Below are 14368 nucleotides of genomic sequence, written 5' to 3'. Positions count from 1 at the left end.
CAGTGCTCAGCATGGCCACTGGGTCGATCTCATAATATGGTAATTTTTGCCGTTCACCGTGTTACTGCAGACGAATCCTATGTATTTTTTATTATTATTCGTTTTCTTTCACAAACGATTCGGCTGTTACGCAAATTATCACCTGTATCATATAATAAAAACGAATTACGCTCGGCTATACATATGCATCCGATTGACTTCCCTAATCTGCTGCCTATTGACTGCCTACGGATATGTAAATCTATAATCAAGGCACAAATAAGTACTTATACAACAATTTTGGAAATTTGTACAAGTTTCTATCATATTCGTAAGTGTTTTTTTTTATTTATCAAAACAAGATGAAGCCAAAATGTATAGGGAGAATTTGTCTTGTACCATTTATCGCTCGTTTATGCATTAATGTGTACCTTAGTAACTAGAAGGTCTATCAAATATATACAATGATTAGAATAATGTAGATATTTTGTTGTATTGGTTTTAGAAATATTCTGTTGTACAATTTATCGTGGCTCTTTAAGAGGGCTGGACACCAGCGCCTTGTCTATACAAACGTATTAGACTTCTCCCTTCCTCAGTTATGGCACTAGAGAAATTATTTTTAATATGCTATGGATATCCACCATTGGGTTGCATCTATCGTTTTATTTTTTTGATTAGTTATTTTTTAAAGGAGCTAGGAGCCGCCAAACATCAATAAAATCGCCTATTTTTTACACCCACGAAAAGAGTCCAGCGTGCTTATTTAACGGTCGATTTAAAAAAAAAATACGCACATAGTTGCACAGAAAATATTTTTCTCATACCGATGATGAAATTTTTTTTTAAATTGGTCCAATTTCGGAGGAGAAAATAGGAGAATACGAAACCTCGATTTTGTCAATTTAAAATACGTTTTATCTGGTCGAAGCGCAACTGTCGCATTCACTCAATATATTGTATATTGTCGCATTCACTCAATATATATATCGAAGAAAGGAACGGCTACAAAATTAAGGTTTCGGGTGTACAGCCCTCTTAACAACTATAATAACACTGTTCGACACGAAAAATGGTTCAGAGACGAGATATGACTTTTATTATAGAGCTATGTCCACTGAAAACGAATCTGGTAATAAAAAATGTTGATCGGCTCGAAATTCGGAGATATATGTATGTGTTTTTTAAATCGCACGATTTTTCTTTATCTTGATGTTGTTCGGTCGATGTCTCAAAATCTGTCAATCTCCTGTTCATAATGAATATCTATTGGAATCAATAGTCGGATATTTTATCTTTCATTTTCATTAACGTCTCGGTTTTCAATAATTAATAATAGAAGCAAACTTTTTTCCGGCCTCAAATTTGTCACTGCAGTATTATTTTTATATATATATATATATATATGTATATATATATATATATATATATATATATATATATATATATATATATATATATATATATATATATATATATAATTAGTAAACTTGTTTAATTCCCTCATAGTTTGGTGAATATTATGTATTTAGGTATAAGTTCGTATGTATTCCGAGTTTAAAACATAAGAAACGTTGCAATTACAGTTATTGGCCACCAAAACTAAAACACTATAATGACGCTTATTAACGGTAAAATAATACATATACGGCATTATTTTTATGTATTTCTATCAATTTATAATGCACGGAAATATTGTCGAAAGCGTGAAAGGTTCTCGGTAGTATAATACATTAGTGTTGTGTCCGTTGAAATTTCAACTCGTGGTTTTGGTTTTTTTTTTGAAAATTTCAGGGTGTATTATAAATTACTTATATCGATGACCAAAATGAGCAATATGGCAAAGTATGAAAACGATCGGATAAGAGGCAAACTTTTTCCTGAATTGTAATCGTAAGTGAAACGTAAAGGAGGTATGTATTAAAACTACCTACCACCGGTAGAAAATTTAATTAATTTTCAATATATGGCACTAAATGCTCGTGTGACTATTTCCCTAAAGGAAATATTGGTAGCAAACAGTATATATACAGGTTTTTTCACCATATGTAGAATCGGAACGACTATTATACTACGGCGAGCGTTATCTCAGACATACACACAGAATAGTGCTATTGTATATATACTATGACGCTATTATATATACTATATTATATATATAATGATACCATAGGGATTTTAATATACATACATATGTAGTATGTATGTACTACATACAACTTCAAAACTCAAGTGATCAATAACCTTGTCGGATTTTTTTTTAATTTTATTACTTATTATCACCATAAATATTATAAGCATAAAAGAAGACTACAATTTAAAACGTCAAATAAAATATTGAATTATATATTTTTTTTAAATTACTACTTCTGGCTTACGAATTCTAGCCGAAACCTTACCAACTCTAAGCTAGTACATAAAGAATACAAATATATAAATTTACTGCTCGATACGTTCAGTAGTGTGGAAAAAATCGCGTGGTCACAGATTTTTGACATTTCAAAGTGAAAAAATACCACTTCAGTTTATCAGATTTGCTATTTTTTTTCATTACATATAGGTATATTGATACTAGGATTATACTGGAATTCTTTCATAAAGAATTGTGGAAGAAACAGTCAAAGAAAAGTGGAACAATATTTAACCACATCCGGTTGATGTGTCTTCACTAAATTTCATATATTACATACTTTTTATTACGCTTAAGCGGCTAAATATGAAATTTCAGTTCAATGTATTGAAAGATTTCTAAGAAAAACATAAAAACCTTGAATCTCTAGAGTAAACAAAAAATATTAACGTATTAAATTTTTATTACATGTAAAAAAAATCGTTTAATCTGCAGAGCACTTTGGGAGATAATAAAATTAAAGACTACATAGACGTCACCCAGATTTCTAATTTGCAAACTTCAAACGCGTCTTAAACGATATTCTATCTCTATCGTAATGGCGGAGGATCCATTTACTTATATTGATGACCAAAATGAGCAATATGGCAAAGTATGAAAACGATCTGATAAGAGGCAATTTTTTTCCTGAATTTTAATCGTAAGTGAAACGTAAAGGAGGTTTGTAATAGTCGTAAGTGAAACGTAACGGAGGTTTGTAAAAAAAAGAGGATACCTATAAGAGGAGGTACCATTTCCGGTCAACTTAAAGATTTGCGTTGTATCGATAAGAATTTCAATAAACGATACTAAATTTCAACTTGATAAGACTAACGGTGTCCAAAATGGTTCGGTGATTATTGGTCAAAAAGCGCTCGCCCATAAGTCACAAAAATCTCTATAACGGAACATCTGGCAGTCGAAAAGTCCCTCATACTTAATGATCTTTTTATTAATCTAGAAAAATGCTCTATTTTAAATTTCACTAGAAATAAATCAATTATTACTAATCAATATCAATTAAATCATTCAATCCTTAACACGTCATCTTCTATTAAGGATCTTGGTGTAATACTCAATAATAAACTAGATTTCTCTGAACATATTTCTTTTATTACCAACAAAGCATTTAAATCTCTTGGATTCCTACTCCGCTCAACAAAACCCTTTAATGATCCTTATGTACTAAAATTACTTTATTTTTCCTTTGTAAGGTCTCACCTTGAATTTGCCTCAATTATCTGGTCACCTTTTTATTTATCCCATATTAATTGTATTGAGAAAGTTCAACTTAAATTTATTAAATCCTTACGCTACCTTTTTCCTACCTATACCCATTCTACTGTTTCCGACATTTTAAAAATCCTTTCTTTTGACAATCTTTCTGTCAGGCGACGACATACTGATGCTATATTCTTCTTTAAGCTCATAAATGGTTTCCTTGATTGTTCTGATTTACTGAATAAGGTTAATTTCAGAATCCCATTTCGGTACTCTAGACGCGTTGCACTCTTTTCACTTGATCCTTTCAATACTAATTCCCAAAAATATTTTTATCTGCAGCGCGTTTATCGTATGTTTAACGGAGAGCTGAATGAGGTTGATCTATTTGGTATTTCCCTACATCAATTCAGGTCTAACATCAAGAGAATCTTGACCGATTGATTCATTTCTTCTCCTATTCTATTTTTCCAATATTTCCAATATTTTTATACTTTAGTTTAGTTATGTAATGTGCTATTTAATCATATTATAGCTTTCATTCTTTTCCTTTTCATTTGTTTATTTTGTATTTACCTTTTTCATTTGTTTTATATTTGTAAATTTCAATTTCTTCTTATAATCTATTTTATAACCTTTTCCAAATATTTTAATACTATAGTTTAATTATGCAATGTTCTACATATTTTGTCATGCCTTTATTCTTCCCTTTTTAATTTGTTTTCCTTATATTTATCTTTTTCATTTTTGTAAAAATCTATTATTGGACTCGGATGTTACATATATTATTTATTTACTATTTGTTTTTTTTATACATATCTATGTACATCCTGTCTGTTGATTTTTCAATTAATAAAATAAAATAAAATACTAACGATAACTATCACTAACAAGAGCTCGAGTGCTAAATATTCCGTATTCGTGATTTTCATGGCAAAAATTGTCTTTTAGGCGATCGCAATGTGACTAATAATCAAATTACCACCAATTAAGAAGCAGTCGATTTGCTCGTTCGGCCATTGCCGTGTATATGAGTGCTACGACCACAGAACGAACTGTCACTTTCGAATGCTAACCTAAAACTAAACGTCAGATGAAAGCAAAACCCACCGGCTTTCGCACGTCGTCGATGTGACAGAAGATTACACTTTCAAAATCGAAAATGGAGGTCACAAAATATAATTTTCCATCAGTTTTGGAAAATTTACGCAAAGAAATCCCCACATGTAAATTTATATCTCTCGATATTGAACTATCAGGACTTCGCACGAGAGACGATTGCTCTAATAGGTTAGTCAACAACATATTTCTATAAAAAGTAAATAGAACTTGTAACCCAATCCAAATTTATTTTTATATATGTATTTGATGTACTTTTAAACATATGTTTATATATATATATACATAAAAGTCGTATGTATTTATTTCAGTTTATTTGATTCGGTAGAGGAAAGATACAATAAACATAGAAAAGGTACTCAAGGAATCATCGCCACACAAATCGGACTATCGATATTTCATTTTGATAGAGATTTGAACACTTACGCATCTGCTACGTATACCTTTCATCTATGTCCGCAATTTATTGGCAGTATAAATCAAACGTGTACTTTCGAAGCCTCTGTTTTAACTTTCTTAGAGAAACATAACTTTGACTTCAACAAGGTATGTACATACATATATATTTATAAGTTATTATGCAGTGCTATCTTAAAATATTCTGAAACGTGTTATAAAATGTATTCATAAATAAACTTCCGCTTTCCAGCAATACGTTTTTGAGCTACCTATAAGTAATGGGATATTTTTGAAATTAAATATGTAGTATGTAGTTCGTAAAATGTTAATTTTATAGCACCAAGAGCATGATCTGTGAAAAAAATCTATAAATATGCATATAATTATAATTATAAATATGCAGTATGTAGCAGCATTTCCAGATAATTATTTTACCAATGTCGTGTGAGATAAAGAAATCTAAGAGCAAAACGCGAAACAACCTAAAGAAACGCATACTTCAATATTTCTAATGTTTATTTCTATAATATCAATCATAAATGACACAACACAAACTACATATAGTACTCTTGAACTATCAAAATAACAATATTAAATAATATATTTTTCCCAACACTCGCCTTTATTTATTTGTACTTGGCTGAAGATTTTACTTCCCGAATAGCTTCATTCTGCTGCTTAATGTTTTGGTAAAATTCAGCACATGTTATTATCAACCCAATAGAGCCTAACCTTAACAATTTGTATTTTTTGAATAATCGTGACTTCGACCATTCTATACGGCACAACTTATTTTTGTTTGAAAAGCAGACTTATAAACAACGCTAGTACATATGTAAACTTTCATATAGCATATTATTATTATTACAGTATTAAAAATGGATTTTTTAATTCCAATTGTATTCATTTTTACTTTATTTACATATGTATATGAAGTATCAATACATAAAATTTTATGATAGTAAGAAAATGTGACCCCGAGATGATCGATTTTTACCAGGATTTATTTCAAAAAATTAAAATTAGACCACAATGAGCTTACAGGCTGCCCTAAAGCGTCACTATGGCCGGAAACATGATAACAAAACTCAATAAAAAATATTTTTAAAAATTAATCACCGATCACATTTTCGTTGTTTTTATTTTTTATTATTGTTACTAGGGATAGCAATTTATCGTCAAATTTCACAAACTGGTAAACGGTGAATGGTTTTTTATACTACCATTATACCGGTATTTACCAGTAAATGAAAAAAAACGTTTATCGTGGATTAGACCACCGTAGGTGGTTGTTTTTCCTAAAAACGCTAACTTAAATTGAATCGTAAATCATTAAAAATGAATAATGTCACATAAATGCATTAAATTAAATTCGTAATAATAAATATATTTTTATTTTTAACCAATCGTCTTTATTTATATTAAAATTTGGATCATAATTTAACAACCGTCTGATCGCTTTTTATTAAAATTTCTATAATATCTGTGTTGCCATTGAATTAATCAATTTGAAATTGCCTCATTTAATACTAAAAATAAACGAATTCGAAGCAACCTAATCCATAATACTCCGTTCGCATCGATTTTTTATATAATATAATGCAATAATATGTATATAAATATACCTGTATATAGGTATGTACTTAATTCGCGATAAAATAGTTTACAAAGATGGTGAAATTTTGTATTGTAATCCCTAATTGTTACGGAAATTGGATGACACTTATGTATGAAATGTTATATTATACAAAGAGAATTGAGTCGACTTTTAATATGTACATATGTGGTAGAGAATCCTGACGGAAGACCAAACACGTGCGTTTTCAGTCATGTAGTTTATTAAGCGGAGCTTAATAAACTACACGCTGAGCACAGGTCCAACTGCGACTAAACGTTACATCTCTTTTCATCCCCTTCTCACAATCAGTCGTAACATACATACATCAGCCTTTCGTTCAATTCCAACCCTACATGTATATATATATATATATATATATATATATATATATATATATATATATATATATATATATATATATATATATATATATATATTTAAATTTTACAATTTCAGTTTGCTTATGAAGGAATTCCTTATTTGAACAAATACGAAGAAATCTCATTGACACATATATTAAAAAATGGAATGATTGAGAACTTTTTACGATACGAAGACGTCGAACGGTTTTGGGAAATCAAAAATAAAGTAGTGACGTAATGCATTTGAACAGCCTGTATATATATTATTATATTATGTGTACAATTTAGTGTTTTAATTCGCGTCGAATGTTTCAGATGGATGACGTCAGCATCTGACAAAGACACTTTGAGAATCAAAGAGAATTCTATTCTTCAATTATACATCATCGATAAATTAAAAAGTTCATTTCCAATCCTAACCTTTACGACTGAAAATAGCGAGGTGATAATGTTTCCGCAAATCGATAGTTTCCAATTAAACTTGTGTGTTAATCTTATTTTTAATCGATTGCAGATTATTATTGGGAAGAATTTAAACATTAATTCGAACTCTCAGCCCGCCACAAAACACACGTCTTTCAACGACGATGTACTTAATTACGCATTAGGCTTTTCACATGTCGTTAAACTACTCGAAGATAATAAAAAGCCTCTGGTGTTTCACAATGCATTTGGAGACATTGCCATGTTTTATAATCAATTCATAGCCCCGCTTCCGGCGAGCTACAAATCGTTCAAACGGGAAGTACATAAACTTTTCCCAGAAATATACGATAGCAAATATATTATCTTGAAATTGAAACATTTAATAAAAAAGGATTCCGTATTTGATAATTCATCGCTACAAAAGTATGCCTAAAACATCTTTATTATGTATTAAAGGGAACTAAAATGATCAGTTAAAAATTAAGATTAACGATCAGTAATTTATTAAATAAGTGATCAGTTAAATAATATAAATGATCAGTAAATATTCATTTTTCGATCAGTAAATAACAATTTTTCAATCAGCAATTAATTAAATAAGTGATCAGATAAATAATATAAATGATAAGTAAAACCAAATCAATTATAATTTTTGACAGTTGGATGATAGCGCGTCGCCCATCTTAGATCAAAGCAGCCAACATTTATTTATTTAAGGGTCAGGTTAGGTTAGGTTAAGTTAGGGTTGGTCCTATTCATTTAAGATTCGGTTGTTAGGGTCGGTATTTATTAATTTAACAGACACGCAAGAACTTAGACAGTGAGACTGAAATTAACCTGGAGCGAGGGGGTTTTTTTATTTAATCCTCACATAAAGATAATTTAATATATTATCCCTATTAATTCAATTCAGATTCGTTTAAATACGAGTAAATACTAGTATAAGTTTTTAGCTGGAAATTTTACCGATTTAAAAGTCAGCTCACTTCCAATTAAACCTTTTAAACGAAAACAAAAAATAGTGTGGCCAGAACACTATCTCAATAAACATTTTTCAATAGAAAAATACTCAATATAAAATAGTATTAACAATGGGAAAAAATCCCAAATGAAAATACATACTTTTGATTTTAACTGGACGACTACTTAGAGAGATTTGAAAGCTGAAAAGTACTACAAATGAAATATAAAATACCCGACTATAGATTCCAATATTCATTTTGAACAGGAAATTGACAGATTTTGAGACATCAACCGAGCAACATCAAGATATAGAAAAATCGTGCGGTTTAAAAAACACATATATCTCCGAATCTCGAGCCAATCAACATTTTTTATTACCAGATTCGTGTTTACTGTGTATAGATCTATAAGAAAAGTCGTGTCTGAACCATTTTTTGTGTCGAACAGTGTAATTGATCATTTATTTTAAAATCTTATCAATTCGTTTTATATACTGATCATTTTGGTTTAATTACTGCTCAGATTATTTAAATACTTATCATTCTATTTAATAACTGATCGCATAGCAACTGATCATTTATTATATTCACTGATCAATCCATTATTTGTACCTACCAAATGCTTTTTTTTACTGATCGGTTAAATAGAGGCCTTTATTAAATATATAATTTATATGTAATATGTATACACAAATTGCTTTGAAATAAAATATAATTTTAGTGTCTATACATTTTTCAACGAAAAAAAGGGGAAATACGTTTGTATGTATTCGCCGAGGATTAAAATGAAAGATGATTTTGATACTAAACCGTGGTTCCATCAAGCTGGATGGGATTCTTACTGTACCGGTAATTGATCTTTATCTTTTTTTTATCATATTAATAGTATACATATTAATATAATCATTAAAACGTTCGATTTGTTTAGGATTTTGTTTCATAAAAATATGTCACTGGTTGGGAAGCGATAATTCAGGATCGAATCGTCCATTAACGACCAATGAACACTTTAACGCTGTGAAAATACATCGCAATAATGTTTATCTGAGCAGAGCCTCGCAGCCACATTTAGTAATTACATATATAACTCAGATGTGTATCAATATTAATTAATATTTGTATGTTCATAAATATTTTTAATTTTAGTGTTTGAATGAAAATGATCCTGCAAATCACCGTCCGCCATATTTATACATGAGGTTGCTGAAGAATCAAATTTTGGATCTTCCCGAGGTACAGACCAATAATATATATATGTATATATGTACACGTGAGTATTGCCGCTATGATCCAGAGAAGCTTTGACGTTGAATAATGTAAAATGGTCGCGAATATATTGTGCAGCTGAAAATAGATTAAATTTTGAAAAATTCTTCAGAATTTTGCGTTGTTGCCAGGAGTCAATTTTTATAGATAGTTATCTGCAGTGCGATATGTTTCTATCCTTGCATTATTTATTATTATAATCGGATCACCCCACCTAATTCATATATACATAAATCTGATATTATATGTCGGAATAGAATCGGGTTGATCCGATTCTAATATGAAAAGGTTTTAAATTACGTTACACTTCAAATTACGTGCAACTTCAGAAATATTAACAAAGAAGAAAGGCTTAATATTCATATTCAATTAAGTCACAGCTGAAGAGTAATGCTGATAACCTGGTTTAATTATAGTGCCATCTATTCGTTAGTGATTTAGTGCACAATTTGTAGTTCTTCTCAAACTACTGTCTTAAGTACTTTGACTAGGAAATTTTACGACTTATGGACCTTCTTCTTTTCATTACCAAAGTATGCCAATTTTCTTGAGTGTATTATAATATACATAAAACACTTATTTTTCTATCAATTAGAGATTTGATTCATGCAATTCAAAAAAGTTCAGGATGCAATTCCATTTAAATCTCTTGACAATCTAAATTTTGAACCATTGCAGATGTGTTGTGTATAGAAATTAATCTTTGAAAGAAGCTCGAAAACTTCCTCCATCCTTTGACATTTTTACTATGGATGAAGTTATCCTCTGCTGCTTTTACAAATCATATTTTCAAACCCCTAAAAACTCCCCCTAGTCAGAAAAATGTTTTAATAATAGAAGCGCCTTTACCAATGCTTTTCTTTTCATTTCTTACAACGCACGGAATATAATCAGGGTCATCACTAGAGACATGTACATATATACAATTTAAAGACAGCACAACAATTAAAAAATAATAGAAAAATTCAAAAATGTTTTGGAATTAAAATTACAATGAAAAAAACATGAATATAAAAATACAAAGACAAAAAATATGAATATAAAAATATAATACCAATTAAAATTTATTAAAACATGGAGCATATTTCTACAGATTCTTTTTTGAGATTCGTGCGACGATCGGTAACAATTATATTGTATTTACTAAAATACCTTTCAGCGTCCACACTATTGACGGGACACCAAATAGATTTTAGAGCTGCACAACCAAACTCTTCATATTTCATTTTTGTTGCCATCAATAGTAGCAATATATCCGGCGTGGATTCACTTTTTATATTCTCTATTAATTGTCTAAAAAAGTGCCGATATCCTTCCAAACATTGAGCCTCTGTTAATACATTAAACAATGGCAGGTTTCTAAAAAACAAAACTGTTTCTTTAATATTAATATTAGATTTTGTACCTGCCACAGATGGATTGAATAGTTTAATCAATATTTGGAGGAATAGATTTGTCTCATTTAGTCTTGAGTGCGAGTTTAGTTTTAAGACGCTTTTTTGAGCAACCTTTTGGATACACAGCTCCGACTGTCTTCTTTTGTTTACAATAGTAGACAAAAGCAGTTGCTTGGTTTTGACAGGAAAAACACCGTCTATGGTAAACTGCAAGCTCTGTTTTATCCCCTCAATTTCTTCACATAATAAATGGGCAAAGGAATAGGAAGACCCTTCTAAATAATCTATTAATTTTATAAATTTTATGCAAATTTCACTTTTGTTTGTGATTTTAGCATCTATTCGCATATTTTACGAATTTAGCATCTATTAGCATCTATTCCGAATTTTAGCATCAATTAAGTATTAATAGCAAAATGCCCAAAATACGAAATTAAAGTTTCATTTTGATATAGATTTATTTACAATTTGAGTATATGGTGGTGATGGGCGTTGGTGGCCAATCCGTTTATTTTCTCAGTTGGCGGATTATTTTTATCCACTTTTTTGTATTTATCTGTTCTTGGGAACTCTTACATTAATGTGTGATTTAGTTTCAACAAACATATGTATAATATAAAATTAACGATGTTTATATTAATCAAACTTAAATAATTGGTTATTAATATAATTGAGTATCCGGCGCCACCGAGGGATATTTTTACATTTATTTAAAAATCATTTTTACATTTCTCTGGTGTCACCCCTGAAATTTTATGTAGAATGCGGGCGATCGCCATGACACTTTTAAAAACTGTCAAACTACGATGTAAATTGAAATTGAGGGAAAGCCAATTTTGCAGGAACCGTTTCAATGAAAATCAGAAAAATTAGCAAACTCTACCAACCTGGTCACAAACCAAGATCTGGCCAGCAACAACCAGTGTGACTCGAACTCGTAACCACACTGACCATAGCAAGATATGCACTAGTCCATGCTGCTGGTTATATTATATATACATGGTATACAGCAGTGGCGGCTCGTCTATATGGACTGTGGGCCTGCAGCCCTCCTACTATGTTACATATGCATGCTATTTTTGTTTGCATTTGATCACCGGTATGGTCAACGACCTACTACAGCTCGATTCATCTCTGCAGTCCTCCCACTGCTAATTCTCACGAGCCGCCACTGGTATACAGTCCTAAAAATCACCCCCTGGAATGTTTTCGATGATATTTTATCCTTGTATTTATCATTGCTTGACAGTGATCGATAACGGTGAATCCCATATTTGAAGAAATCTATGAAAAACTTTTCGGTTGTACATGGAAACACGTGTGACCTCCCAAACATATTCATTCTGCACGTGCACAGCGGGAAGCCAAAGACACATGACGTCCTATACTACTCTGTGTTTTCGCCCTATCAGTCTTTGATTCCTCCAGCTTCTTCATAAAAAGCATCCAACTCCAACAGTCCTCCAGCTTCTTCATAAAAAGAGAGAGCTTCTTGACACGTTGAAGCGCCGTAAGATGGAATATTTTGGCCACATTATTCGCGGCCCCAAATATCGCCTTTTACAAACAATCATAGAAGGCAAACGGTGGCTTGGGAGAAAGAAGCTCTCTTGGCTCCGGAACATCAGGTCATGGATGGGACTCGGTCTCGAAAAGTTATTTCGACTTGCCCATGATAGGGAAGAATTCGCACGGGCCATAAACGATGTCTGCTCATGGTAGTCGCCTACGTCCGAATACGGATTTGAAATTAGAAGAAGAAGTCTTTGACTAGTACTATGTACTTCCTTTGACCATTCAACAGTTTATAAGGATTTCCCTGTTGACCTCACCTAAGCTAATCTGAATCTAACACTGCTTTAGGATTCAAAATTTACATAGATCCATAGATCAGCCGTATTTTTTTCTCTACCTTATATTCTGTAGGTCACATGGAGATGCTGAAAATTCCATTTAGCTCGATAATACTTAATACGATTACGGATTGTATGTTACCGGGTGTTATTATATTTTATTGTTTCAAAAACGTTGGCACGCATCCAAAGCTTTCACGAATACTGGATGAAAGAGTCACTAATTGTACATACAGCAGACAGATGATAATCTGTGCAGGCTGCCCGGTTATTTCAAGATTGCTATTTTAGTTACGCTTATAAGTGTCTTTTTTTGCACGTGAAAAAAAACGCCAGTAGTTTCGCATTATATAACACCGTACATATGGTCTTGGCAGTACAAACGTTTGACAATGACATGATTTTGAAATAGAAAATGTTTTGATTTTTAAAACTGATGTATTCGTTTATTACGTACAGATTGCAAGCATGCTGTCGAGATACGGATCTGTCGATGTGAGGAAGTACGGAAAAACCTCCGTGCTGATTGCTGTCACTGGAACTTTCACGTAGATGCTTATTTTCCAGTTTAAGTACAAATAGTTTACACATAAATACATTTTTTAATATTTTTTTGTTAATTTTCAGTTGTAGGAAAATTTTTGAAGAATTCAAGCATAGTAAAGATTATGACGTGTCGGTCTTTAATCCAATCAAACATTCGCCAATTTTAAGGGTGACACTTTGGTAGGTTTTACAGTATTACATTATAATATAATATCTTATAAATAATATATTTCAACAAAGATTTCCATTTTCAGGAGTGGATTTTTCTTGTCGAGTATTAGCACAATGGCTTTGATTTTTTATCAGCTCAAAAAGTTATAAGCCAACCATTCCCACATACAACTGAACTATAAAATTACTAAAATGTATTAGAATTTAACATATTTGATGAATACTCTTATTTATTAATGAAAGAACGATGTAATTTTCAATTGTAACTTGTATTAGTGAATTAAACTTTGTAATATCATAATGTTTTTGTGATATTTAATTGTACTGCTGGCGTTAAAAATTAACTTAATTTAATCCGTAAAATCCACATGTATGTACATACATATTATACCCAATTTTTTTTTTTTTAATCTCTTATTTTACAGGGATTTTCCGCGCTGTTAAGATGTGCTTTGTATTTTCATTGTTTTTTGTATATATGTATTTGAAATGCTATTATTTTTATTGAAATTTTCAACAAAACTCAAATTGTTTTTTTATTTTTGAATACATAAATATATACAATCATATATAAATGGGTCATAAATATACATTCATACATACACATGCGTGTACATACTTTTGTATCATATTGAATCGCATCAATGAACCGGAAATGTC

The 14368-nt window shown here is 30.8% G+C and overlaps 1 protein-coding gene across 1 annotated transcript; it reads left to right on the top strand.

The window, feature by feature from the left end:
- Positions 1-4607: 4607 nt before the first annotated feature.
- On the top strand, positions 4608-14234 carry LOC143911308 (pre-piRNA 3'-exonuclease trimmer-like). The gene is made up of 11 exons (XM_077430159.1): positions 4608-4879; positions 5020-5254; positions 7182-7321; positions 7403-7529; positions 7602-7936; positions 9197-9324; positions 9404-9546; positions 9622-9708; positions 13451-13539; positions 13619-13717; positions 13792-14234. Exons 1-11 carry the CDS (start codon positions 4752-4754, stop codon positions 13856-13858), a joined length of 1578 nt encoding a protein of 525 aa, XP_077286285.1. The 5' UTR covers positions 4608-4751; the 3' UTR covers positions 13859-14234.
- The last annotated feature ends 134 nt before the right edge of the window (positions 14235-14368 follow it).

This window comes from Arctopsyche grandis, chromosome 4 (genome assembly GCF_051622035.1).
Source record: "Arctopsyche grandis isolate Sample6627 chromosome 4, ASM5162203v2, whole genome shotgun sequence".
NCBI classification, from domain to species: Eukaryota; Metazoa; Arthropoda; class Insecta; order Trichoptera; family Hydropsychidae; genus Arctopsyche; species Arctopsyche grandis.
This window is presented reverse-complemented; position numbering and strand designations above follow the sequence as displayed.

Excerpts from the sequence above, each read along its gene's own strand:
- LOC143911308 (XM_077430159.1), top strand. The coding sequence starts at position 4,752 with ATGGAGGTCACAAAATATAATTTTCCATCAGTTTTGGAAAATTTACGC. Across the intron at positions 9,547-9,621 it reads GAGCCTCGCAGCCACATTTA|TGTTTGAATGAAAATGATCC; the intron begins GTAATTACATAT and ends TTTTAATTTTAG. Across the intron at positions 13,718-13,791 it reads ATTTTAAGGGTGACACTTTG|GAGTGGATTTTTCTTGTCGA; the intron begins GTAGGTTTTACA and ends TTCCATTTTCAG.